This window comes from Amphibalanus amphitrite, unplaced genomic scaffold (assembly GCF_019059575.1).
Source record: "Amphibalanus amphitrite isolate SeventyFive unplaced genomic scaffold, NRLGWU_Aamphi_draft 001248F_arrow, whole genome shotgun sequence".
In the NCBI taxonomy this organism is placed as follows: domain Eukaryota; kingdom Metazoa; phylum Arthropoda; class Thecostraca; order Balanomorpha; family Balanidae; genus Amphibalanus; species Amphibalanus amphitrite.
The window spans coordinates 174,347-202,282 of record NW_024882741.1 but is presented as its reverse complement, the minus strand read 5'-3'; the positions used below and the strand labels follow the sequence as shown (position 1 = coordinate 202,282).

Genomic DNA, 27,936 nt, shown 5'->3' with positions numbered 1-27,936 from the left:
TCCAACCGCTGCTCGATTCTCGTCATATTTCCCTCTTAGTCTTGACCTCATTCGTCAGCTTATCCGCCCTTGCCATTCGAAAGGCTAACCCATCCGCATCCCCCTCACGCTCCCTTCCGGGCTGGCGGTCACCCACGTGACAACCGCGGTGGATGAGGTCGGTTTCCCACTTGGATGGTAGGACCTGTAAATTCTCTCCGGGGCGACTTTTTTTGGGGGGGGGGGAGACGGACTGTCCCAAGTCCCAACGGAGCAATCTGGTCCCACCGCAACGGTCTCGCCTCCGCGGATCACTGTCGGTGTCACTTGTCGGTCTACTCTACGCCCTATCCTAATATCCAATTGCCCTCATGCAATCGTCTTTTAAGGGCACCTTAAACCGCGCGACAGCACCTTTCACAGAAACGATATCCCACATCCGGGCCCCTCAGTCGCTATGGGCTCCGTTCTAAAATACAATGGTGAACTACCAAAAAGATAATAATTATACAACGAAAAAACGTCACCTGAACGTCACCTGATGCTGTTTTCCCATTATAAATTTCACCTCTAAAGGTCAAGCGACAACCTAGGTTGCACGTGTCCGTTAAACAGAAAACACTTGCACGTTTTTTTTAGATTACGTATACGATTAGGGCAAATGGTTAATTAAAGCATGCCATTTCGATAGGCTCATACGGCGTAGTAACTTAACCCTCGCCCTGGCAGGGCATTTTTCATAACACGGCCTGGCAGGGGGGGGGGGGGGTCGATACGACCCCCCTCGCGATTGGCTCCTATGGCACCTAGAAACACCAAATTTGGTAGGTAGGTGGGCCCCCTAGAGTTCTCGCCCCTGTGCAAATTTGGTTGCTCTAGGTCAATATTTAGGGGGGTTTTGGGGGGTATAAATGTAAAAATTTCGCTAAAAACAGGTCAAAAGTTTTTCGCTTATAACTTTTGATCTAATTAAGATAGAGAAAAAAGAAAAGCACCAGTGAACTCAGCACGTCAAGGCGCGTCGAATGATACACTTTTTAGCTTGCTTAAGTGTACTTAAAGTTTTTCTTAAATTTTAAGTAAACTTAAATTAAAAAAATAAGTTCAAGTTAACCAAATTGCATCATGTCGCATATCATTCGATTCGGCAGATCACCAGGAACACAATGGTACCATTTTTTAAGCTCTAGCGTTATTATGTGCCAAGTTATTGGCAAAAACGTCATTTGACCTCAGTTGACCTCATTTGACCTGACCCATGGATAAGTACACCAAACAAAGAAGCACCAAGTGACCCGCTGTTAAGTACCGTGGTTTCAAAGCACAAAAGTGATAGAACGAAGCGGATATCTCCAGTATTTTCCGAATTTAGTATTTTCCCATAGGCTTAACATTACGACGTAATGACCTCTAACTGACCTCAGGTCAGTGACCTCAAAAAAGCCGGACTATATGTTATACAACTCGGTGAACTTAGCACATCCTGAAAGTTTGAAGGAAATCAGTCGAAAACTGTGAGTTGGACAGGTGCAAAAAGAAAATTGAAATTTGACCATGACCTTGTACCGGTTTTTCTGACCTGGTGACCTGACCCAAGGTCACCCGGACCTGAAATTTTCAGGTCATATGTAAAAAGGTTGCCCCATAGGCTGTGCCAAATTTGGCGGCGCTGCGCGCCGCCGTTTTTACGCTATCTTCGAAAAACCTTAGGGGGGTCGCATCGACCCCCGCCTGCCAGGGCGAGGGTTAATTTTCCCTGAAAACAGCTAGCGAATGTGTGACCTCGTCTGGCCTGGGCAGCATGTGAAATGTTGAAAAGTTGACGCACTTGTAATCGCCTCTCAGCCCAGATATGGTCCACATTCGTGATAACTCGGATCGACTTGTGAATCTCCCGCACAACAGTTGGGGAAAAAATACGTGGTCCAAACTTTTTGGTGACATCATAGCCGTTTGACTTGACCTAGAGCGGCTCAAAAGGGGCACGGCCTCCAAATTGGCACGGCAGATTGCGGCTTACCCAGTAGAGCTACATATAGAACACTAAAGGGCACCAAAGGGCTCGTCATGACTTGCGGCTGCTTTCCCACTATTTTTTTTCTTTCACACGGCCACGAAAACTGCTGTGCTAGTGTTTTTCCTTATTTGCCTGTAAATGGCCTTAGGTCATCGCGTGACCTTTGGTTTTAACATTGGGAGTGGGAATGTGGTTTCAGGCCATGGCGAGTCGTTTAGTGTCAATTTCAACGATCTAGCTCCCCTGAGTGGGCCCCAATCTGCTGAGCGAATTTTGGGACAGTGACCTTTGTTGACCCCTCCAGGTCAAATGGCTTAGGCTCGTGCCGAATGACCTAGGACACATTCCTCCTGCCCCCATGGAAGTGGATGCCCTTTTCAAGTGGATGTGAGGTGCCCCGGATCTGGAATGAATGTGGGCTGTATTTGGGCTGAATAATGACTGTCTTGAATAAAGGCTAAGACGGCCTGCGGGATATATGCGTATTTCAGCTACGGATCTTCTCTCTTCTATCACTCTTCAGTGGATACCGTGCTCACGACATCAAGCATGCTCTGGTGCGAGTTGCTTATCTATGACATCACTATCTCGCAGTTCACCCCTCTCACCCCTCTCCCCTCTCTCTGCCCCCCCCCCCTTCGCTCCGCCTCTGCCGCCGCCGTCGCCGCCTCCGCCAGTGTGCGGCAACTCACCGGCCGAGTAGGACGTGTCAGCAGTGAGTCAGGGTCAGGCCCCACGTCGGCGCCCGGTGTGGGCTGCACAGTGGTGACTTTTACCGCATCTGCTGGTGAAGAATTGTGGCAGTGGGAGGTGCAGTGCGGAAACTTTGATCGGCTGTTACATTTTGGCATAATTGGTGTGCCTGAGCCGTCGTTTTTGTCGTAACGTTTCTGAGTAATCGTGGTTGGCACTGCCGAATTTCAGCAAGACAAATTGTTTTCATTATAGCGAGCTTTAGTGTCATAGCTCGCGGCTTGTGACTGGCGGATTTTAGCGCCGTCGTTACGGGTCGTGACGGTTCAGCCGTGACGGGGCGCGGCCCCGTCACTGTCACCATGGGAGAGAGGAAGCGCGAGACGCCCAAACCGCACCAGAAGCTCAGCCGGCACCACCACAGTGTGGATGACATCAACCGGCTGCAGGTCTCGGCGCTGACCTCCGCAGCTGCCGGTGCGGGCGGCGGGGATGGCGGGGGCGTGGTGGAGCGTGAGCGGGACAGGGACAATGTCCCGGACAATACCCAGGACACCACCCGTGACCGGGAGAGACAGTCAGCCTTCCTGAACCGGGACACAGCCGGCAAACCGAACCGGTTCGGCTGGCGCAGCTGGAGCAGCCACCGTCTCTCGGACCTCAGCGCTAGGAAGGTGCTTGACTGGCTGCGGGAGCCCTCCTCCAGTGAGTATGAGAGGGAAAAGGGGACTAGGGAGGGCGAGCGGAGAGATGAGGGTGCAAGGTTTGGCTGTTTGGTGTTGGATCAATTCTAAGGACTAAGGAGGCACCCGAACGCTGTCTATGGATAGGTTATGACGCATGCCGTAAATACATGGACGGGCTCAGAGGCGTCTAAGAAAAACAGTGAGCAGCCAATTAGCAGTCGGACAAATACGAGTAAAGTCAGATTTTGCAGGCGGCAACTGATCAGAATCCATCCCTTCCACCTCCATCTGGCATCTCCTTGTATTATGTCCTGCCTGGGTAGAACTTAGCTCCTTCTCCTTGTCCTTATTTCTGTCACAACATCTTCGGCGAACAGGAATCTGACGTTCGGGAAACTCATCCTTCCACATCTCCAACGAACCAGCCATTCGGGGAAGTTATCATCCTTCATCCGCCGTCTGTGCACTGCCACCGGATCTCAGCCTACCCCCTGTGGCACGTCTCAGCTGGCGGCCGGTGTGTGTGTACCGGGCGATGATGAAACGTTCGCTGAACCCGGTGGCTACCTCGAGCGACGGCAGCTGTCACTGTCCTGAGAATTGGGTGACACTATCTTTGTGATAATGATCTGCTGGTAGCATCCCAGCCACCGTTTCAGTGATAATTGTAATGCTAGAGCACCCGGTGGGACGGAAAATGTTTACTCATCCTGCGCAATAAGTGGTACTTTGTATTCTGGCTACCTGAGTACCCGGGTACACATTGCACATATCCTTCGTCTTCGGGCATCCCCATTGTTCCCAGGCTTCAGGTATTCTCAACATTAAACATTAGCGGTCGGCATTCTATGCGGATGTCCGTGTTATTTCTCTGACCCTTCAGGCACGTAAATGTAAATTAGATGTTCCTTGATGTAGTCTGTAACCTTTCCGTCACCCAGTGACGCAGTAGACGCCATCTAAGACAGCGCGTCGATACCGTTGAAATGCTTCCACTTTGAAATTGAGACAGAAGACTGACAACCGTGACCTCATTATCCAGCATCATCTGTGCCGTCCTCTGACCTTGGAACGGCTTAACCCGGCGTAATTGAGCCATCCTGTCGACAGGTAGCGTCGCAACTTCCAACGGTTCTGATCTCCGCCGAGTCTATTTTTATCGGTCGGCATCAGGGCGTTTTCAGGCCGCCCTCGTATAGCCGGCGGGTCCGATAGCTCGGCTCCGATAGCACGGCGATCTGCTCCACCGCCAGAGGCTTGTTGCTGGGCGGGGGGAGGGGGAGGGGGAGAGATATCAAAGGCGCGACGTGGAGAGGCATTTGGTCGCCAACCGCTGAACCGTCGATAGACAGAAGGCGTGCGTGTGTGGAATTTGGTAAAGTCGTTGGTCGGATAGCTATCCATATACAACATACATGCTTCGTCACGGTTACCTCAGGATGTTTATCAGTGAAAGAGTGGAACAAAGGGAGTTGTGAAACAAATCACAATCAGTTTATCTAGTTTCATGCTGACCCCCCTCCCCCAACACATTCCTAGACACGTAAAATCAAACCAATGCACATTTATCTCAGCTGGTCCATCATGGTGATTTTCAAGAAGGCATCTCAACTGGTCTGATAACGCACGGATATCCCAGCTGATCTACAGATGTCCAGCCAAACAGAAGTCTTGACGAGTCGCGTTGTCTTGCCACCGTCCCTCGCCGCTGTTCAGCCGCGGGCCGGCCAGGGCGCTGATGTGACCGCCGGGGTGGCCCACAGGTCACCCTCGCGTCAGCCCCGTTCCCACTGCACAGTGATGCAAATGGGGTTCACGAGTGGCCATAAATACCCAAAAGTCAAGTTTACCAAATCGAGTTAATTGCGATATGGCCGAGTAGACAAATGTTCGGGGCATCTGAAATCACATGGTTTTCATGTTTTTGTCAAAACCGGCCTCGTGTATAATCGTCAGAAGTCGTGACATTTTCTAGGTCGTAAAATGACGGTCAGACACTCGCAAGTTCAATCGCCGCTGGTTTGCGTTCATTTCGTACAAATTGAAACAATTATGCATGGGAATGATCCCCAAAGCCTTCTGCTTCTAATGCCGGGTCACAAAAAGCCGTATCTCATTCGCTTTGGCGGTAATCTGACTATTTATCATCATGTTGCAATCGCAGTTTTTTACTAAGAAAAAAATGCTTTCGTTTCACCTACAGCACTTAACACAGTGTGTGCCCGTTAGTCCACCATACCATAGCCTTCCCTAATCATTTCTGAGTCGCATCGTGAAAGAATTAAGGCGCTAGCACAGGGCTGACCGGCGCTACAGAGGTTTTTGTCCGGACGGTCGGGTGCCGCAGTGGGCGCGCAGTGGGCGGGTGGGTGTCGTCGCGCGGCGTCCGGGCGGCGCGGCGGCGCGGCCGCCCGGGCCGCCCGCTGCGCCGCGGCACCCGACCGTGCCGGACGAAAACTTCTGTAGCGCCGGTCAGCCCTGTGCTAGCGCCTTAATTCTTTCACGATGCGACTCAGAAATGATTAGGGAATGCTATGATATAGTGCACTAACGGGCACACACTGTGTGAAGTGCTGTAGGTGAATTGAAAGCAAATATTTTTGGTAAAAAACTGCGGTTGCAACATGATTACAAATAGTTAGCTCACTGCCAAACCAAAATAGATACGGCGTTTTATGACGTGGCATTAGAAGCAGCATGTTTCGGGGATTATTTTCATGTATAATTTTTGCAGTTTGTATGACATGAACGCACGCTAGCGGCACTTGAATTTCAAGTACCTGACAGTCATTTTACGACATCGAAAATGTCTCGACTTCTGACAATCCTACACGAGGTCGGTTTTGACAAAAACATTAAAATCATACTTTTTTAGACACCCCAAACATTTGCCTGACTGACCATATTACGATTTATTCGATTAAGTGAACTTGAATTTTTGGCCTTTTTCGTATTTATGGCCACTCGTGAACCCCATTTGCATCACTGTGCACTGAGCCGGTATGAGCAGACGCCAGCCGGTGGTGAACTGTTCGTCGAGGCCCTGGAGCCGTGCCAGACAGGTGCTGCAATCTGCCCTGCATGGGAAGCCGAGTCACGCTGAATGGGGGCTAAAAGGTGGTTAAAGGCGAATCCGTTGTATCAGGAGATGATTGGCGTTTATCGGCTGCGCAGATAGGAAGAAGTTGCACATTGCATTGCGCACTGCTAAAGTGTATAACAATGCTCCAAGTTAACTCAAGCATATTAGCGACGACTTGGTGAGTGATTGATCCGTTATACTATGCATTATGCATGTAAGCTGATTTCACTATTTTCTCAAGACATGTAGGCAAACATTGAGAACTGATCATGCATTCGATACCTTATAGATTTTCTTTATCAAAAACCGTTATTCCGCAGTTCAAATCGTCTAGCCCATTTTACCCAATCGCACCACGGCGCCGCGCCTTCTTGCCCCTGACCCTGCTCGGCCGTGTCGTCGCCGTGTCCTTCCGTCTGGAATGTTCTGTTTATGTCAGAGATCCGGGCCTGGGCGGCGTGTGCCCGGAGCACTGTATACCTGCACCGGTACACCGGCCATCAGCGACGGCCATTAGCCGGCCGACGCATCGGCTCCGACGACGACGTCGGCTCCGACGGCGACCTCTCACCGGCCGGGTCACCGTCACGGACCTGAGGCCGCTCTTTGTGTGGTCACGTTCAGCAGAGAATGGAAGCGGGAGTATAGCTAGGATTGTGAGCATTTGTGACGGAGGGAGGGGGGTGGCGTTGACGGCATAAGGCAGAGACGGGAAAGGCCAGAAGATATCGATTATGGAAAAAAGGGTCAGTAAAACATCGATGGAAAAAATGACTAGCTGAAAATAAAGCGGCTGACAGCCTTTTTATACCTAAATTTTCAATACGATGAAGTGAGCAAATTCGAAATAACTTTCACTTATTGTATTCGGGGGATAAGGTTTAAAAGGAACTAATTACTCGTAGATTTAGACAGAGTTTGATTGAGATAAACATCACAGGTTCGACGAACATGGTTCCGGAATTCCGTTCGGCCCACGCTGGGTTCCGCCGGGGTTCCGCCTTCCCGCGCTGGGTTCCCCGTGGAGCTCCCGAGGATGGTTTATGAGGGCAGCGGTATGCTGAGCGCCGGCCAGCATTCGTTTGTTTGGACTAGCGCAGCTGCGAACACCATCCTCCGTGTTTGACATGGGGAGATGCAGCAGTGCAGCGTTGACGGCTGGGGAGTGTTCTTCCCTCCCTTTTTTACGAGTTTCACATCAGCTGTTACCACCTCAGCTCAGTCGCGACGCGCAACATCTGACATTTCAGCCGCGATCGGCCCCTGCCCATCAGAAGCTCGGCCATTTAGCTGACCATTTCTGACAGTAACCTCTCAGGTTATCGTGACCATCGGTGACATTCCATCAAAACCTTTATTTTACGCTCGACGCCACGGGCGGCAGCTGCTCGTTGAACTTTCCACCCGGAAGATTGGAACATATTGGAATGGGGTGCGTCTCGCTCCGTCGCCTCTCCTGTTCGCATTTAGTCCCTCCAGCGCCATCAAACGTCACAACCGGAGCACAATCGATATGCGGCGCTTTGTTCCTGAAGTGGCGCCCGCTCGGGAGAGGGCCTCGATATATAATGGACGTCTGTCTTTGATCTTGGGGAAGTGGACGATCGTCCACAGCCCTTGGAGAAGCCGTATAGTGGGTTATATCAGCCGCAGACAATAAGGGTTACATAATTCTCCCTCACAAGGCCGTCCGTCCTCTGTCACATAAGCCGATAACACTCGGAAACTGACGACACTAGACGTCGCCCGCCTGCCACCTGACGAAACGCAGACGGTAGCGCGTCGCCGCGGCTGTGGCAGTGACGACGTCGGGTGTTTTCCTCCTGCGTTTCCGCCCCCAGGGCACCATCGGATGGACGAGCGAGCACTCACTTTCGCCGGTTCGATGACGCCATCGACCAATGGTCAACACTGGGAGGGTATAGCGTGACGGGACGGAGGGATGGGTGCTCCCCTGTCCTCTGGGACAGTCGCTGGGCCGGTGACCGCGGCCGGGTGGCAACAGCTGGACGGAATGTGGACCGATGGGCCACCAGTCTGGTAAACAGGGTCTCCGGGGGCAGGTCTGTCTCAGCAGAACTGATTTTGACATTTTGAATGAGCACAGATGCATAAGCAAATTCCATGTCATATTATATAATCACGATTTCTTGCATTTGATGGTAGGCAGTCACTTGTACCTCACACGACTACTTTTGCTATAAAAATTCAAGCATGTAAATTATAAATGACGTCTTCTTTTTCAGACAAGGGCAACTCTCGGGTGACCACCGTAGTGGCCACGCCGGGTCAGGGCTCTGATCGAACCCAGCAGGTCTCCTATTCAGACTCAAAGGTACGGCAACAGGGTGAAGATAACTTTAGGTAATTACGGGTGCTTTCACCTCCGCATTAACCAAGCGCCATGCGCCATTTTTTTTATTGATATTGAGCGTCCCTTTTCGTGAGTTTATGTGACGTATAGGTAATTAGAAACCGTCATCTAGCTAAGTAGGTGAATGCTGAATAATGGGTCAACGTGTAACGTTTAATGCCTTTTTGGGCTGCCCGCTGCTGGTTGAGTAAAATCCTCTATGTATTCGTTTATGCTAGAGCCGGCATCCCACAGGTCACTGTCAGTATTCGGCCGTTTTATATAACTGACCCAAGTTCTCTCTTTCTCCCTCCCTCTCTCTCTCTCTCTCTCTTCTCTCTCTCTCCCTCTCTCTCTCTCTTCTCTCTCTCCCTCTCCCTCTCTCTCTCTCTCCTCTCTCTCTCTCTCTCTCTCTCTCTCTCTCTCTCTCTCTCTCTCTCTCTCTCTCTCTCTCGCCATTACAGATAATTGGTAACGGCAACTTTGGCGTGGTGTACCAGGCTAAGCTGTGCGATTCTGGGGAACAAATCGCCATCAAGAAGGTTCTACAAGACAAACGATTTAAGGTCAGTGGGCGGATCGTGGTCAAGCAAACATGATCCAAGGAGCTTAAATGTCTTATCTATCACTAAAAGCCACTGCTCTTTTGGAAGCTCTGGTATGCTTACGTAAGCAGTTACGCATTCGTGACGCCATTAACCGATGCGCCGATCGCGTACAACCCGGTCTTCGGACCTATCAATCCCGTTCGGCCTGTCGTTTCCATCAATATCCGATGTGGCATTGATTGTCCGTGGGGCTATTTCCAGCTCTTCCAGCCCTCTACGGCTCGTTGTGGGCATAGTTGCCGTGCCTTTTCGTATTGATCTGGGGGTGAATCTGGCTGCCTCGCGGTTGATGCGGTGCGTCGCGTCCAATTTAGCTGCGCTCACCGCCCACATGCCGTTGAAACCTGACCCGGCTGCCGTCCTCTCCAATGACCTGGGTGGCCTCACTGGCTCTGTGACGCGGTCAAGCTTCTGGGATACGCAGGAGACACGGCGAGGGGCACGGTGGGGTACTATCGATCGCTTTCGCCCCATCAATACAGGAGTGGCTGAGCTGTGGTGGGTCTACATATATGTGGCTAAGCGCGAATGCTGAAACGTTGTGGCTCAGTTTTCACCCTCAAGTGGTACAGCGGATGTTGTCCTTCCCCTTTCCATCCGCCCTAATGAGATGGATCTTCGCCTCAGCACGCTCGTCTGCATCGCTGTTTCAGAACCGTGAGCTACAGATAATGAGGAAGCTGGGACACTGCAACGTAGTCATGCTGAAGTACTTCTTCTACTCGAGTGGCGACCAGGTAAGCGCCGATCTTGTCAATTAATTGAGAAAAACGGAAATGTAATGATACACATCTCAGGAGAATATCTTAGACCGGAAAAATCGTTTGTCTAGTACGCTATTCTGTCCTCTTAGGCGACTTTGACATTTAAATAAGGTCGCAAGCACTTGGAGCAATTTGTCCCCGAGTGGTTAACGCTTCAGTCAACTGAATTCTTCAGCAATTTAGAAATGCAGCAGGCAGCCGTCAACGTCACCAGAATTGTTCAGCTTTCAGCGGCAAAATATGCACTTAGTCTAACGCTTCGAAATGGTGCAGCATAGTCTCTGGCCGGACCATCAGGCTGGCTCAGTGGTTAAGTGGCACCTTACCAGCTGACAGCTGTCCCTAGTTCATCACTGTAACCACCGTAAATACCATACGGGCCATAAAGTAGCAGTCTTTAGTCTAGACAGGTGCTCAGACTATAGCATAGATAGTATCAGAGAGAAATGGAGAGAGGAAGAGAGAGAGAGAGAGAGAGAGAGAGAGAGAGAGAGAGAGAGAGAGAGAGAGAGAGAGAGAGAGAGAGAGAGAGAGAGAGAGAGAGAGAGAGAGAGAGGAAGAGATAGAGAGGAAGAGATAGAAGAGGGAGAGAGGGTAAGGGGAAGAGACGGAAGAGGGAGAAAGGGGAGATGGAGGAGGGATAGGTTTATCGTAAAGGATGCCAAGTACCTTCCCATATGCTCTTTGGGTATTCAATAGAAAACAATTCTAACGAATAGTGTTTTAAAAATTGAACATACGCCCTCGGTTACTTTTTTAAAAGTTCTTTTTTTAAGTTGGCGAGAATCAAGCCGGGAAAGCGTCACGACAAGCGCCAGACGGTCTGGACCTAAGGCCTTGGTTACAGCGCAGAGCGTCATTCCTGCCATGCCAGGTCCCGCTGCCCGTGGCCCGCTGCCGCTGCCCGCCGCTACCGGATATGTTCCTTGGCAGCGCATGGCTGGGGTCTTTGGCCGACGCTCTCTCGGATCGCGCACATGCACACTCGTAATTCCCGGATTATGGTTTGTGTTATTTGTTCGCGCGCAGCCTAGGTCGCTTTATGCTTTGCCAAGTACAACATGGGATGGAGGAAATTTCTGGCGAAATGGGAGATTCTGAAGTTGGTCTGTTTTCCTGACATCAATGGTTTTATACTGCAGCGGACTTAGCCTGCAGGATGTTGCCCGCTTCGCTTGACTGGAATGCGACGGACTAGCCGGGCTGACCTAAATTGCATCGCTTGATGGCGATCCGTTCCGTAAATTTCCTCAACGCCACCATTTCGTTATTCATCACTTACAGTTACGCAAGTACCAACAGTAAAGGTTAGCCGATGGGGTCACTATACAACGCGTAAAACTTTAGTAGATCAAGGCTACACAAACACGTGAAAATTTAAATGGATAATAAAGCGCTGGGACGGATTAAAAGTGAACTGGAGACATGTACAATATACATATTTACCTAAACTAATTCGACTGTGGGAATAGATATGCCATCATAAATAAATTATGCGTATATAATAAACAATACCAATTCAAGATTAATGCCTGATGGAATATTTGTGGCGTTAGCTGCCGTTTATGAAATCTTTTTTTTTGCTGCTTATAAATCCGACATTTCATAGGCCATCTTCTGCTTCATCAAACATCTACTTATCTCATGTCCCTGCAGATTAATCAGAATTTGTTAGCATTTAGTTATTCGAGCTTTCGCCGAGCCAGTTTACACAACGCTCAAAAGGAATGGTTGATGTCTGAGCAAACACAAATGTTGCGACAGTGCCCCGATTTGTCGCTGCAAGCAACATTGACCCGGATTTCCGTGCAAAATCAGTGTTTGGCTTGTGAAGTTGAGTGCTGACCGAGTTCGTTCAAGGTCTTGGTAATGTGGCACGAAGGATATTTCATTCAATAATAAACTCGTAAATGTGATTGATGTTCGCAAATGGCACATGTCCTTTCAAACGATGCTCTCACCTGCTGGATTGAATGCAGCAATATACATACAATATACATACTATGATGTCCTTAACCTTGTTCGGGTGTCTGAAGGGGTGTAACTGAAGAAACTGGTGCTCAAGTAGGTACCTTTTTGCATTGCTCCGAGCTCACCTGTTTCCCTGTTCTCGGCAGTCTGAGGAGGTCTACTTGAACCTGGTGCTCGAGTACCTCCCTGAGACGGTACACAAGCTGGCACGTCGCTACAAGAGCAACCGCCAGACCATCCCCATCAGCTTCATCAAGGTCAGTTCAGCAGCAACATGAAACAGACGCGTGCTTGGGACGTGAGAGACAGCAGGGGAGGGTGAATGAAAAGTGCGCAAGGAATATAGGATATGATGCTGAGATGATTGTTGTTGAATGCGTGTGACGTGGGAGATGAAACAGTCTGTCAGAGATCTGCGGCGACTTTTTTCTCCTGGGAATGACGCTGCACTCAGCTATCGACAATGGACAGTCGAGCATGACACGTGCCATTCGGCAACGTCACACCTGACCCGGTTAGAAGTGTCATTTGTCAAGTGATTATTACGTCACAGGTCATTCAGAAGCATCATATGTCAGTCGATGACAGCAGGATGCTGCGTCCTGCCGCAGGACAGAGGCCTCTGTCAGCGCCGTCAATACGCTGACAGGGAGTGCCAATGTCACGCAGTGGACTGTGCAGACGGCTGGCAGGGAGCCCGGGGCACTCTCGGGTGTCGACCTTGCGCGTGCTGTCGGCTCTCCGACCCTCTGTCGGTTATTCCGGCTCTCTGTCGGTCTCTCTACCGTCCTGAGCCGGTCTTGAACGCTTCTTGACCGTTTCGACACGAGGCCGGTGTCGAACCGTTAAGGGCAACAAACATGGGCACTGGACACCACTGTTATGAACAGTAAAGACAGTGAGAAGCTAGGGTGGCTGGCGGGTCCAAGATTGCTTTACTGGCGGGTCAGGGTGCTCTTAGCACAGAAAGAGGATATACCTGTCCTTTACCAGTTCCCTGTCTAGCTCCCAATCCTATATATACGTCTTATGACAGGATGCGCCGGCCATCAGCTACACGATAAATTAAACGAACGTCATGCGACAGCCTGGTTACATAACTTATGACTTATGTGTGACATTGAATGTCACAAATGGACTCCCACTAACCTCGGCTGTCTGGGCAATGGCCCGTTCCTGGAACTGGGCTCTACTTGGGTCTGGTCGGAGCCTGATCTGGTCCGAATGTTTGGTCCAATCTGGGATTGTTGAAGTGTGGTCTGGACTAGGTTTGGTCTGGGCCACTCCGATTCTGCAGCCTGAGCTGTAGCTAAGTCTGAGCTCTGGGCTGTGGTTTCCGCCGCCTCGAGCTCTGATGATGTCTCGATGAAGATCCCTCCAGTGTGGTCCCATGTGAACCCATCTGCTCCGGTAAATATTTGACCGGGGCGGTACACGGTCGCCGGCGCCGGACTACCCCTCGACCCTGTGTCACTGGCGGCAGTCAACTGCAGGGGCGGCGGGTCCGGCGGCAAACAGCGCACCGACCGCCAGCCGGCCGACCTCGATCCCGCTGAGAAGGGGAATCTCTTCAAACGTCGTGAAGGAGAGATGAATGGGAGAGTTTGCAATATGTAGGCCAGCGCCATGGAGCGTTGTCCAGTCAAGCTGCGACTTATGTAAGTCATAAAGAGAAGCCAATCAACATTGACAGGCCAATGTGTATGACCAAAGGCTCGTTGTTCAGCTCATGCTGCTGACCTGTGACATCAGCCAACATTCAGGCGTCAGCTCACCATCTGTGAAATAACGGCTTACCTGTCTCACGACCGTCTAACATTCATAAGCTGATTATCGCTCGCAATGACCTCTCAATCTGTCTATCGTCACCTCTAACCACCACACCCCTTCCTTCCCAGCTCTACATGTACCAGCTGTTCCGAGCGCTCGGCTACATCCACTCTCTGGGTGTCTGCCACCGGGACATCAAGCCGCCCAACCTGCTGGTCGATCCGGAGACCGGGGTGCTGAAGCTGATCGACTTCGGCAGCGCCAAGGTGCTGTCGGCAGGCGAGGTCAACGTGGCCTACATCTGCTCCCGCTACTACAGGGCGCCAGAGCTGATCTTCGGGGCGACCGACTACACTACCAGCATCGGTGAGGCGAGCGAGACAAGAGAGGGAGGGAAAATAGGGATGGAGTGATGTAGAGGGGTAGAGGTGGCAGGGAAAGAGGAGTGGAGAATAGCGAAGGGAAGACGAAAACATATTGGAAGAGATAGAGAGAGAGAGAGAGAGAGACCTCTATTTGCCTCTATTTGTCGGTTCAGAAAACACCTGCTAAATTTAGTCCTTGGTAGAATGAGTCCAAGTGTTGGCGATCGCTCAGTTTGCCAATTCGAGAGAGAGAGAGAGAGAGAGAGAGAGAGAGAGAGAGAGAGGGAGAGGGAGAGGGAGATAGAGAGGGAGAGAGGGAGATAGAGAGGGAGAGAGAGAGGGGGGGGGAGATATAGTTGATTTGACCCTAACTTCGACCTCATGCTAATTGCTAAGTGCTAACCTTCAGAAGACCTTGGCTGTCAGTTGGAGGGCGTGGAACTGTATGCAGCCTCCTTCACTTCCCTACAACCCTTTCTGTGGTCTGCCTCTATTTGTCGGTTCAGAAAACACCTGCTAAATTTAGTCCTTGGTAGAATGAGTCCAAGTGTTGGCGATCGCTCAGTTTGCCAATTCGCGACGTTCCAGCTGCCACCTGTGGCACATTCTCGCTGTCGTTTTGGGCTGGCAGCGTGAATCAACCCGTGCTCCGGCGGGGTCTGTTTATTTTTCTGCCGAGCCAGTGGGCCGTTAGACGGGGCCTGTGTTGCAGATCTTGCAACTGTGACGTCATCCCTGACAGAGCCGCTCGCTGTGTGGATATTTACGGAGGCAGATTAAACGAAATTCCATTTGAATATCGCGCAGAAGGCTCACTGCGTTGGTGTTGTAATTTACCACCTGAGTGGATGTGACGTTTGTGGTCTGATTTTATTGCTGTAGCTGACTTATTATTCTGAAGGGGTTTCCGCTGTCAAAATGACAGATTTGCCACCGCTGCTGGCGCTATTGATTTATAAATCTGGAATAGGAGGTTAGTCTGGTCTAAATTCTCCAGACGTTTGAAACGCAAGCCTCACTTGATCTGACCGTAGCTCGTGTCCCACACAGCCTTGGAATGGCGACCTCACCTGAGCTGGCCTGACCTGACCTACCACTGCCTCCGGCGTGACTTCATTGTCACAATATAAGGAGTTCCGTGTCACAATATAAGGAGTGCCAGCTCACCTAACCAGACTTAACAAGACTAGACCGGGCGTTAACTGAACTGGAAGAAGCTGACCTGACCTGATATGACTTTATCTGACCTGACCCGACCTTACCTGACCTACCGTCCTATTCCAGACGTGTGGAGCGCCGGCTGCGTGCTGGCCGAGCTGCTGCTGGGCCGTCCGATTTTCGCCGGCGACAACAGCGTCAATCAGCTGGTGGAGGTGATCCGCCAGCTAGGGACGCCCACCCGGGAGCAGCTGGCTCAGATGAACCCCAACTACAAGGACACCCGCTTCCCGGAGATGCGCGCACGGCCCTGGCACAAGGTGGGTAGGAGGGCCACTCAGCCAGAAGCTTACATAGTGTCGGCAGACTCCCAGTCATGAGTCATGAATTATGATTCGTTCATGAATCGTGACATGAGCTAGCGAAACAGGTGATAAGTCGAAGAGTGCTTGCAGTAGCGGTGGAACACATTCAATTAAGGGGGGGGGGGGGACTGCCGACTTTTGGTCCTATTCTTTCCATGCAACGCCCATTGCCCAAAGGGCTAATGTTAAAATGCCAAAATCAAAGGGGGCACGGTGCCCCAGTGCCCTCCCCGTTCCGCCGCCTATGAGTGCTTGCAGTATAGGAACGGAAAACTATTTTTTTTTTGCACAGGGTTCTCGGTTTCGTCTTGTAGCCCAGCTGGCTGCACCGACGATCATCAGTTGCACATATAACGGTGCACTGTCGAATACTGCCGATACTTTGGCTTAGCTAGGTACTCGCCAAAGTAAACGGCCACTTGGTGAGCCGAGCGACCTTGTAGAGGAGGGGACGGTTGAAACTATTTCTCGCGACGGCTGCCAGACAGTGTTCCTTCTTGATATACGGTCTGCGAGTTAATTGGCCAGCTCGCACTAGACTATTTAGGTTAACCCGCGCCCCGTTGTGCTCTGCCGAGCAACGCGCCCCGTTGGGGGGGGGGGGGCAATTTGGCCCCCTAAGATCTCGAGAACCACGCAACCTAGCGACAAGCGGCAAACGGTGTTGGATATCCCTATCAGGGAACTACCTTGAGACCCAATTTTATTGACCTAGGTCAAACCGATGACGTCACAGGTCAGGTCAAAGTTCGAATTTTCACCGTTTACAGGCATTTCAAGAATGCGTTGTAAAATCGAGTAAAATGCATTTCATTGAAAATCATCGATGGGGAAATGTTCTTCAAACACATATTTTGCTATTTGAGGTCACTGATACCAGGTCAGGTCACAGAGGTCAGGTCACTGGGGGGCACAATGTGAAAGTGTCGTGTGATACATGTTTTATGGTCCATTTTACATGACAAATGCGATTATGTGGGTCAGACAGACTTTTGGGCCAGCTTAGGTCACGTTTTTGGTCAAGGTCAGGTCAAATTAGGTCAAATTTCAAAGTTGATATTTTTGCATAAAATGGGTATCGATTCGATGCAGCTCGTCACGGGGAGTTCAATGGTGGTCTTTGTTTTGCCCTACGTGGTCTAGAATCGCTATAAATTGAGTTCAAAATTTGACGTCATCATTTTTGAACAGTTTTTTTTTCGCTATAACCTGGCCAAAAAATGAGATATCGATCTGAAATTTGGTATGTATATAGAAGAGCTCAGGGACTATCATATATATTCCGGTTTTTTTCGAAATTCGAAAAAATGATTTTTTTTTAGTTTTGGATTTGCAGTTTTGTAGCGCCGCCTTTTGTCTACTAGACCATATAAAGAACTTTGAAATTGCTTGGTAACTGTAAATTTGGTGAGCGTTTCAAGATTGCATGTTTTTTGCTCATTTTTGCTCGAACATGACCTCAGTTTGACCTCAATAGCTCCTGACCTAAGGTGACCTAAGACTTGAAATCGACGTGAAGGTGTCAAATTGATGCCCGGGAAGGTACTGAAAATTTGGCGGCGCTGCGCGTCGCCGTTTTCTTGCTATTCAGGAAAAACCACAGGGGGGGGGGGGCAAAATGGTCCCCCAACGGGGTGAGGGTTAATGTACCTCAGAAATCGGGTTATCAAATTAAAGGCGCTTGCCATCCATTACGAGCGAATTAAAAGAAAAGGTATGCGACTGGAAATGACCTGTCGAACGGACTGCATAAGTAAATGGTTTTTATTAATATGCATAGTTGAACTTAAAGTTGATGCATCCTCCAATAAATAAGTAAAATAGCTACTCGTAGCTATAAGTACCTTATTCATCATTCATCATTTTGCAAAGCGATTATTGCTAAAAGAAACGAAAAATAATAATGATATCAACACCGTCTCTTCGACTCAGGTATTTTCAATGGCGACAGTCGTTAGTCGTTGTATATTTTCCTTTTTGGCAAACAAAACAGATCATTCGGAATTTCATTATAACTTTCATCACCATGCTCATTGCTCAACCATAAAAAGCGACATTTTCGCCTATAGGTCGCGGTTCGCCACTATACATGATATCGCTCTGACCATGACTTCGTTGCAGTATCAGCCGTTTCTCGTTCGAGCATTGTCAAGTGTTGATGACAAAAGATTGCAAAGATTGCAGATCGCTGATAAGTCAGACATCCCCTCTGACGAAACGTCTTATTCAGACGGACATTTCGTAATCTGTAGCCTATCGGCACTCAAAGATATCCTCGCACGCTTGAGCGCCGTGCACATGAGTGTAAACTGTAAACCGCACTCAGCTCATAGGACAAAATGGACATGGACTGGCTGATCCCCTCTTTCGACATCCCCCAAATGCTACCCTCTACAATGTTCTTTATTACCACAATAAATGCGTGATAAATATCCATAGTCCTGAGGAGCAGGTATCGCTCCAGGTGACGTAGTTCATGCGTCAGCGTCATTGGCGTGGGAGAGTCCAAGCATTCAGATCTTTACACCTGTCGCTGCCATTGGCTGTACGCCAGACCGACTTTCGCTCAGGGTCGGGGTCCCGTCAAATTGAGGATTCTAGATCTTACGTAGGCGCTGATTAATGCTGCATTAATCTTTGACTGTCTCTTCCGCAAAGTGACCGCTTAGTCACAGCTATTTCGAATACAATGTTTTGTAAGATAAATCATGCGCCACCTCAATCATGAGGTATATAGGTACTCATCAGGATCACTGATAGTGATACTTAAGTAGGTACTTACAAGTACTGACGTTTGACATAACAAGGGTACTGATGCTGACTTTAATCACTCGACATTTACGAGGCTTCGACAGAGATCGATAGGTACTGATATAAACTTAGAGATTAATACCAATACAAACAAAGACGTAAACGCTAACACCGGGGTTGACACCTGCGCAGTGCAAAGTGCACACTAGGTACAGCGATATAGTGTCATAAGGTTAGGACACACTGACACATGGGCACACATGGACATCGGTACCGAAACCCACACGTGTTACAGATGAGTCATCGTTATGGGGTCCGTCCTCCCCTCACCACAAAAAGACGGCGGTGATAGTCGCGGCGGCAGTGGTCGCGGTGGCAACCTTGGCTGCTGTCAGCGGCAATTGGAGCGTCACGGGACAGCCAGCTGCGAGCCGCGGGGAAGGGGGAGGACGGGGTGGTGGGTGTCCCAGCCAACTCGGTTGGCAAAGTGCACGGATCAGCTGTTCTGGTCTATTGCAAGGCCTCAGGTCGCGCCAAGCGCCGCAAGGTTACTGTTACCGAAGACATGGAGACAGCATGCATTCCTATAAGTAAGACATGCATGGAGACATAAAAACATCCTTTACTTGATAGTCCCTACAGGCCATATCGTAATACTCCAATCATGTCAACCGTGGGCTAGATCTCAGTATAGGTATAGGTGGTCCCAAAAATTATTTCATTAGGCTTGTACCAGGGTCACCGTCCATCTGCCTGACCTCAGGCCACCACTTGTGTCAGGATAGCCATCCGGCTGTTTGACCTCGACGAATTTACAACAATTTGTTGAAAACGATGCTTAGGTTCGTCTAGCCTCACCTCAGCTCAGGTCAGTTGGTATTTGCTGGGCCATCATTGCCTCTCTGTTTGACCTCGGGTCACTCGGGCCACGGTAAGGTCACCGTCCCGGATCTATCGATACACTAACGGTCGGTGATCTCTCGGGTATTTCGGTCAAACACGCAACCAACAGCCCGACAATCGAACGACGTACCGTTAAAATCAATCGACGCTTAGCGGTATTACACGCAATACCACTTTTCCTGATGATGTGAGCGACAAAGTGGCGCCGAAACAAGAAAGGTCCTTGTGGATTTATTGTCCACGGTGTGAATGTGTTCAGAGGAAAAAATAGGTACTGGCAATGCTGGCTGCTGCCTTGGCGGAGCGGCCGTGTGCGTCGGTGCGAGACGCTGGAGGGTTATATGCGCCGCCAACGCTGTCTGGTGGGGCATACTCGCCCCTATTGGTCTGTCGGAGGCAGATGGCATTGAGAGACTGGGGATGAGGGTGGTGCGTGCTGCGCGGGGTCGGTCATGGGACTGGGATCGCTGAGGTCAGATATTTATCTTATGGACTGTGTGCGTGCGTGGAACATCGGCAACTCATTGAGCCGTATAGTTCAGTTTGCTTCTGATCTTTCTGTACATGGTTCATGAATTAGGTATGAAAACTGTTACTGCTTATTTATTTTCCTGTGTCATATATGTCAAATTGAGAGCTAAATCTCATGAGCTATCGTTAGACTCGGATCAAATGTCGCCTAACCTGCCCCTTTTCCCTGTCCCCAGCTGTTCCGGGCCATGACCCCTCCCGAGGCAATCGACCTGGTCTCTCAGCTGCTGCAGTTCACGCCGCAGGCGCGGCTGAGCCCTCAGCAGGCCTGCTGTCACCCGTTCTTCTCGCAACTTAGAGACCCGCAGGCGCGGCTGCCCAACGGCCGACCACTGCCGCCACTCTTCGACCTCACTGAGCACGGTACGACAGGGGGGAGGGAGAGAGTGAGAGAGGGAGAGAGAGAGAGAGAGAGAGAGAGAGAGAGAGAGAGAGAGAGAGAGAGAGAGAGAGAGAGAGAGAGAGAGAGAGAGAGAGAGAGAGAGAGAGAGAGAGAGAGAGAGAGAGAGATGCGTAAGCGAACTAAGTTAGTTATATGGTTATTCTTACATGCAGAGCGTATGGTGGGTAACAAATTACGTCAGCTTTGTCGTGTACGTTTATGAGACGTCTTTATTGCGTCTCATATTGGCCGTTAGCCAGCGACCTTGGGAACATCTATTGTGAAAGTTTGGGTAATAATGCGCCGTTGCGACGTACCGAAGCGGAAGGGTCCTTGGGGCAAACTTTACCACGGCTAGAGGCTCAGCGTACGTAGAGGAAGCTTTAGGACCGTAACGCTTGGCCAAACAACTTCAGGCTACACAACGCAGAGCAATACCTACAACGCAACGCAACGGAACGCAAAGCGTTGTGCGTGGCTATAATTATGGAGCGACGTCTTGTCACTAATGTCTGCCCCTGCCGGGGCTGTCGATTTTCCTACGTCTCCCTTGTCACTTTCGTATTTTTATCTCATCACCTTTCTGTTTTCTCTCTCCCACAGAGCTGAGCATCGCTCCGTCGCTGAACGGCACCCTGATGCCGGCCCACGCTCGTCGCTCCCCGGCGGCTCCCTCCTCCTCCGTGAACCCGCCGGCTCTGGTCGTCTCCCCGCCGTCAGCGAACGGCTCCTCCGGAGCGTCTCGTGCCGTCTCCGGGGCGTCTCGTGCCGTCTCCGGAGCGTCTCGTACCGTCTCCGGGGCGGCCCGTAACGCCTCCCCAAAGTCATCGACGGCCTCCTCAAAAGGAGCCGATCGGAGGTCTCTGTTGGTTTCCAGCGCGGTTTCCAAGAAACCAGCAGTTTGCTCCAAGTCTGCGTCGGTTACTGATGCGCCCAAAGCAATCCGTCCCAAGAGTCTGGCGGTTACTGACGCGCCCCCAGCAGTCTGTTCCAAGTCCACCCTCGTCTCCCAGTCTGCTCAAAGCGCGGTGGGGCCGGTGCCGGAGCAACTAGCCACCTGAAGATGGACGAAACAACCTCCAGATGGGAGACTTTGTCTGTGATGGAATCCAGACGAGCGGACAGCGCCCTCTACTCTGGCGTACACAGGAGCGACTGAGATCGTCACGGTCTTAGAGATTCCACCGTGGGTCACAAGAAAACAGAGGGCAGAGTGAGTGCAGAGGTCACCAGAGGTCATCATATGCTTCCAGAGGTCAACACAGGTCACCAGAAGTTATCGCTGGTCGTTACGGATCTTCAGATGCCAGGCTACTCTGAATGGGGATGTGACGCATTATTCCGCCTCCGGTGCCACCAGTGAACTTTGTAGGTATGGGTGCCTCGCGAAGTTTATCCCGCTGTTCGTGCGTTGGAATAACAGCGTCACCTGCGGAATTGATAAGTATGAAGTGTAGAGACCTCGATCTAACTAGTCTGGTCTGGTCTGGTCTAGTCTGGTTCGGTCTGTTCATGTTTGCTCCGACTTGCTGGTGGTCTGGTTTGGTCTAGTCTAGTAGGTCTAGTCCGATATAGTCTGAACGGATCGATTGCATTCAGCCATCTGCCTGTTTGAACTGAGACGAACTGTGTCATAAGCCGGTGCTCCACAGCCGTCCACTTCAATATATCGTCCCCATAGCCGGGGGAGCAGTGCTGCGTTCGATCAGGCGGGGCTAACACATGTCCCTTTATCCGCCCAAGGTCTGTTGTCCGAGGTATGCCCTGAGTGAGATGCAGTCTCGGTAGCCGATAGGAAGCTCACTTAACTGCACTGTTAGCTGTGCAATTGTACCGTTTAGCAGGTGCTCGCTGTCGAGATGGGCATCGATTTATAGCTCCTCTGATACGTCCTGCCTGGCTTCCCGATGTGACACGGTATTGAAGTTTATTTTCCTCAGTCACAGTCCGTTTTGTGAGCGCGTATTGTCGTTTGTTGTCAGAGTTTATTGTTTAGCGCTCCACTTCGATGTAGCATGGTGATGCGCTGTTCATCATGATATGTATGGGAGATGCTGCTTTGCCGGTAGTGTTTTAGCTAAAAATAACTTAAATCGCTTATTTGTAAAATGGACAATGAAATGATGTTTCATGGAACAAAATGCGCCAATGTCATGTATAATGTATGTAATAATATAATCACTAACACCCGAGGTTTCATGGCCGGTCTGTATATGACAAATGGAGCACCAATGATATTCATTTGATCAATAAAACAGACCTTCGTTTTGCTAGGCTAGGCGTAGGGCGTATGCCCTCTCGGTCTAGCGGTGCCATTCTACGTCCGTGGGACAAGAAAATGACTATTCAGCCGAGTCAACCACCGACTGGTGTGTCGCAGTTGCTGAGCAATACTGCTGGAACGGGGTACCCCGCTGGGATAGTAGAAACCGAACACATCACCCAGCCGCTCGGGTACTCCCTCCAACTTCGAACGGTTGCTTGGTGCGGTGACCGTCAGTCTAAACCGGGTGATGTGATCTAGGATAAGGATGGGTCGCCGGCCAGTCCTGAGGACAGATAGAACATATAAATTCATCACGAGTCAGGCCCAACACTAACATAGTTACTGCAAGTTAATATCATATTGCAATATAGGGTACTGAATACCTACAGATCTCACAGAGGAACAGCGCTGCATTGACAGCTTAGGTAGCACTAGTTCCACCCGAGTCCGCCAGGTGGTGGTAGCATTCACCGGCCGTCACCAGTGACAGCATCGGGCGTGAGCAGAGCCAGAGCTTGAAGCTTCAACATCCGGCTGATAATCGCATGGACCGAGCTTTGAGACGAGAGCCGAGATTCCCAGAAGTTAACGGCAGTGCGGCTACACTCATGCCCGAAAGAATAGGCACATTATCTTAGAACTTGGCAGCGCCCAATCCTTACTGTTTCGCTGGTCCCAAGATTCCAAGAGTTATGCATTTGACTACGCTATTAGCAGTGCACACTCGACCGCCCGGTAGCAGTCACCTCCAACGTCTAACCCTTTGTATATGCTAATTGCCTATACCTACATGACACGTTCAGTCATGACAGGTAATGATCATCCGCTGGCTTACATCTCATGGAACCGTGCCTCCAGGCCCCAAGAAACGCTTTTCTCGAAGTGTATTGTATATTTGATCACACATTTAATGGTGAACAAAATACGCTGACGAACCATAACATGCAATATGTCCAATGATATACAAAACTATGCAACAATACTCAATATTTCTTCTTATTTACATTTTTACAATATTTACATAGTTTACAAACGACCATAGCACTATCTCATGGGTACCAAATATGACTCAACGAACATTCGAGTAGGTTCGACTCTTCTTGTACACGCTCACAATACACTCGCACAATCCCAGTGATCCGATGGTCCCGCTCGGACTGCCTACATTGGTGGATCACTAATAGTGACGCGGCGCGCGGCGACTCTAGATCAGCCCGGCACCGCACTGGCCTGGAAGGATCGGTGGGGAGGAGGGGGAGGGCGGAGAGGCCGCTCAGCCGCCGAGGACTCTCTCAGGGGCTCCACTTCAGCCGCTGCGCCGCTCAATGGAAACCGCTCACACAAAACCCGGTAAAAAGCCAGAGATTCAAAACACTTGAGAAGCTGTGAACGGAACAACGCTCCTTGACACGGCCGAGTAAAACTTGCTTTCTTATCTTATTTAAAAATAACTATTCCTTCTCTGGACATTTTCGACTGATTTTGTGGGGTTGGTTAAGCGGGTGGGAGCGGCGATAGCGGCGGGAGCCCCGAGGAGACTCTGCGCAGACACCCACACCGAACAGCACGCGGGCGGCCCGCTCGACGGCGCATGGAGCCAGCCATGCGCCGCGAGCGCCGCACCGCCCGCGTCTCACCTATCTCCTGCACACACACATACACACAAGTGACACAGACAGCGGCACTACTACCGGACGGGTGCCGGGCGCGGGTCGCGTTTGGCCGCCGCCTTGAGCTGCTGCGACTGGGCCGGGGTCTGGACGGGTGGGTGCCGGTGGGTAGTGGCCGGAGCCCGGCGGTCCAGCGCCGCCACAAACTGCGCGGCCGCCGCGCTCGTCACCGGCGCGCGCCGCTGTTCAGGGAACGCCGGCAGGCCCAGCGACTTGTGTTTGGCGAGCAGCGGCTGGCCGGCGGCCGGGTGCGCCGGCGGAGCGCGAGGGACGGCCGCCGCCGCCGACACCGGCGCGCCGGCCGCCTCGTGCCAGGTCTTGGGCCGCGGCGCCGGCGGCCGGCGCAGCAGCCGGTCGTGGCACAGCGCCGAGATGAGCGGCAGGTCCATCTGGTGGCTGGCCGCGCGCAGGCCGTCGATGTCCAGGCCGTCATCACTGGCGGCAGACGCGAGCCGCGGGTGGGTGTCGGCCGTCTGGGGCGCGGTGGCCGCCCCACCGGCGGATGGAGCCGGGGACAGCTGCTGGATACGCTCCAGATGCTGTCGGATCAGCAGCTGGTGTTTCTCCCACGTCTGCCGCTGCTGCTGCTGCTTCTGCTGCTGCATCTGCTCCTCCAGCTGCTGCTCAGACTGCTGCTGCTGCTGCTGCTGCTGCTGCTGCTGCTGCTGCTGCTGCTGCTGTTGTTGCTGTTGCTGTTGCTGCTGCTGCTGCTGCTGCTGTTGCTGCTGCTGCTGTTGTTGTTGTTGCTGCTGCTGCCTAAGAAGCTGCTGCTGAGCTTGTTGCTGCTGCTTTTGTTGTATCAGTTTCTGTTGCAACAACTGCTGCTGTATTAGTTGTTGTTGTTGCTTCATTTGTTCTTGTTGCAGCTGCAGTTGCTGCTGCTTCAGTTGCTCTTGTTGGAGCAGCTGTTGTTTCTGCTTCAGCTGTTCTTGCTGCTGTTTTAGTTGTTCTTGTTGCAGTTGCTGCTGTTTCTGCCTCAGCTGTTCTTGCTGCAGCTGTTGTTGCTGCTGTTTCAGCTGCTCTTGCTGCAGTTGCTGTTGTTTCTGTCTCAGTTGTTCTTGCTGCAGCTGCTGCTGTTTTTGCCTGAGCTGCTGTTGTTGCTGTTGTTGAAGCTGAAGCTGGTACTGCTGTTGCAGCTTCTGCTGCTGCAGTTGGTGCTGTTGGATCACTGTAGACTGATCCAGATGATTGAGGGACGGACTGGGCACTCCCTGCAGCCGCGTCTGGGCCTGTGAACACAGAAAAGACACAATGATGCATAAGCTACGAGTAGCAACTATCAATCGTGGAATCGAAGTTTAAAGGAGATGATTCGATATATCAATAAAAAGACGTCACAGTTCAGTGTTGCAATGTAAGCAATGTCCAAGCAAAGTTCTTTTTATCTCATCATTTTAGCGTAGTCACTGGTATAACATCCTTTAAAGTAAGTACCACGTTCTCCAAGTAACAAATGTCTATCTCTTCACCATCCGTCTTTGCGTGAATGCCCTCCAACCAGCTGCGGAACTACATACCTGCCAATAGGGCGGTGGAGGTCGCTCGGGTCTCCGATCCGCCGCCGCAGTCGACGACAGCAGATTATCATCCGACTTGGCTCTCATCACTCCGCTGCTGCGCCGTCCTCCGGCCAGCAGGGCAGCGCGCAGGAGCTCGCTGTCAGCCGGCGCCGGCACCGGCTCGCCGCTGTTCGCTGACGACGCCAGCGAGTGCGAGCTCAGGTGGTGTTTGGGGCGACGCAGACCGTCCAGTCGCTCAGAGAGAGCCTGAGTAGAGCCAAAGTGCGGCGCCAGACCGGCAGAGACGGCATATGGCCCGGCTGGCGGAGGCACAAGCGTCGTACTGGCGTACGGACCGGCTACGTTTGGAGAGCTGCGGTAGTGAGCTGCCGTGTGAGGCGCGCGATACGGCGGGGGCGGCGGCAGGCCGGCAGGCGGTCCACCCGCCACCAGACTGCAGTGACGCGCGTCCACGTACTCCTGGCGACTGATGGCTGGGTCCTTCAGAGGGTAGATCACGTAGTCGGCGTCTGAGAGAAGCTGTCGCTGGAACTGCTCGATCTGAGAGCGCGTCACCTGGTTGATGTAGACGGTGGCCAGACCGGGCCCGGCCGGCCGGGCAGGCGCCGCGGTCGCTGGTGAAGGCTCCACGGGTCGTAGCGCCGAGCTCAGCGCCGGGTGGGAAGCCCGAACGTCCAGATAGTTGTTACCTCCGATCACCAGACCAGCCTCGTGGCTGAGGGAGCGCAGCAGAGCCTCCGGGTGAACGGACAGAGGCTTTGGCCGCGCCGGAGCCGCAGCCGCCGTGGTGACACGCGGCCGGGCCGGCACACCGGCGTAACGCGCGCTCTGCGTGACGGCCGGCGTCACGTGCGCCCGGAACACGGTCACCATCGGCTTGGTGGTGATGAACCGAGCAGGGGCTTCAGTAGAGGGCGGCGCGGAGGCGGCCGGGACGGACACCACTCGCGGCGCAGCGGGCGCGGCCGGAGGCGGCGGCGGCGCCTCCTCGGCGTCCGCCGTCTGACACGACTGCGCCAGGCAGAACGGCGTCACTGTCGTCACCGTCTCCATGGCCACGCCGCCGGTCGGTTCGGGCAGTCGGAACTGACCCAGTCGGTCGTAGGGCACCTGAACGTAGTCGCTGTCAGTGTCCAGAGTGTCAGACACGGTCGTCTTGCGGGGGAATGTGCCCGGGGTGGTGACGATGGTGCCGACTGATGTGTGCACAGAGTGAGCGCCGTAGTCGAGCGTGGTCGCTCCACCGTTTGATGCTGCCGCTGAAGCGGTGTTGCCATTGACACTGTCCCCCGCCGCAGCCGCCGCCGCCGCCTCGGCCGCCGCCGGTCGGTAAAAGTCCACGTACTCTGGAGCACCCTCTGTGGACGCGTATTCCGTCGACGCGTACTCGTACACAGACGCATCGCCGGGCACATCACTGTCGACCGCGCGCGTCGAATCGGCCGTGCTAGCCACACTGCTCTGCGACCGATGCGAGCGGCTCAGGGTCTCCGAGCCGCTAGCGGCATGTCGCACACGAGGCGAATCACTCTGGAGCGTGTACAGGGTGCTCCCAGAGGCCAGACTCGCGCCGTCGGCGGCTGCACCGCACGCGCACTGCCGAGTCCGTTCACGTGTCTCGTCACAAGTCGCATCGTCGGAGGCTGCGTCGTCTTCGACGCAGGTGCTGCAGCAGTTGGATGACGGCGCGGCGAACCGTCCGCGGGTTGAAGACTCGTCCCGCTCGCCGTCAATATCGACCGTCTGGTGGGCGGTCAGCTTGGTGAGCGAGTAGCGAGAGCGCACCGTGGACGAGGAGTGCTGCGAGGAGGAGCTGTGTGCGCTGCCGGCGCGGGACACATCCGGCGCCGCCCCGGCCGACGACGGCGAGCTGTCAGCGCTGGTGGAGCCGCTGGCTGCGGCCAGCACCGGGCTGGGAGCCTTGGCGGCAGCTGCCGGGGAGCTGGAGTCGTCTGAAATGAGGAGATAGACGTTAGGTTGGCTACAGCGGAGTGCTTGCATCATACGGGAAAGCTACCATAAAACTATAAACAGGTTATAAACAGATCATCCATACGCGTCCATCGGTGAAACCCACTGCCGTGGGAAACACGTCATATCGA

At 52.2% G+C, this 27,936-nt stretch overlaps 2 protein-coding genes across 2 annotated transcripts in view; one reads left to right on the top strand and one right to left on the bottom strand.

Moving 5' to 3' along the window:
• The first annotated feature begins 2,656 nt into the window (after window positions 1–2,656).
• Window positions 2,657–22,643, top strand: LOC122371479 (glycogen synthase kinase-3 beta-like). Its single transcript, XM_043347831.1, has 9 exons — window positions 2,657–3,394; window positions 8,704–8,792; window positions 9,275–9,376; window positions 10,072–10,155; window positions 12,300–12,410; window positions 14,052–14,289; window positions 15,573–15,766; window positions 20,173–20,359; window positions 20,982–22,643. The coding sequence occupies exons 1-9, from the start codon at window positions 3,052–3,054 to the stop codon at window positions 21,437–21,439; spliced, it is 1,806 nt and encodes a 601-aa protein (XP_043203766.1). The 5' UTR covers window positions 2,657–3,051; the 3' UTR covers window positions 21,440–22,643.
• Window positions 22,644–23,516: 873 nt separating this feature from the next.
• The window catches only part of LOC122371478 (protein expanded-like), a 35,558-nt gene continuing 31,138 nt past the window's right edge, over window positions 23,517–27,936 (bottom strand). The window contains exons 12-13 of the mRNA XM_043347830.1: window positions 25,832–27,786; window positions 23,517–25,543 (exon numbers count right to left, since the gene is read on the bottom strand). Coding sequence (XP_043203765.1) covers window positions 24,332–25,543; window positions 25,832–27,786 — 3,167 coding nt within the window. The 3' untranslated portion in view covers window positions 23,517–24,331. The remainder of the gene's footprint in view (window positions 25,544–25,831; window positions 27,787–27,936) is intronic.

Bases quoted from the DNA above. Each gene is read 5' to 3' on its own strand.
- LOC122371479 (XM_043347831.1), top strand. From the start codon at position 3,052: ATGGGAGAGAGGAAGCGCGAGACGCCCAAACCGCACCAGAAGCTCAGC. The intron at 3,395-8,703 runs GTGAGTATGAGA...CTTCTTTTTCAG, and splicing joins GCTGCGGGAGCCCTCCTCCA to ACAAGGGCAACTCTCGGGTG. The intron at 15,767-20,172 runs GTGGGTAGGAGG...CCCTGTCCCCAG, and splicing joins GCGCACGGCCCTGGCACAAG to CTGTTCCGGGCCATGACCCC.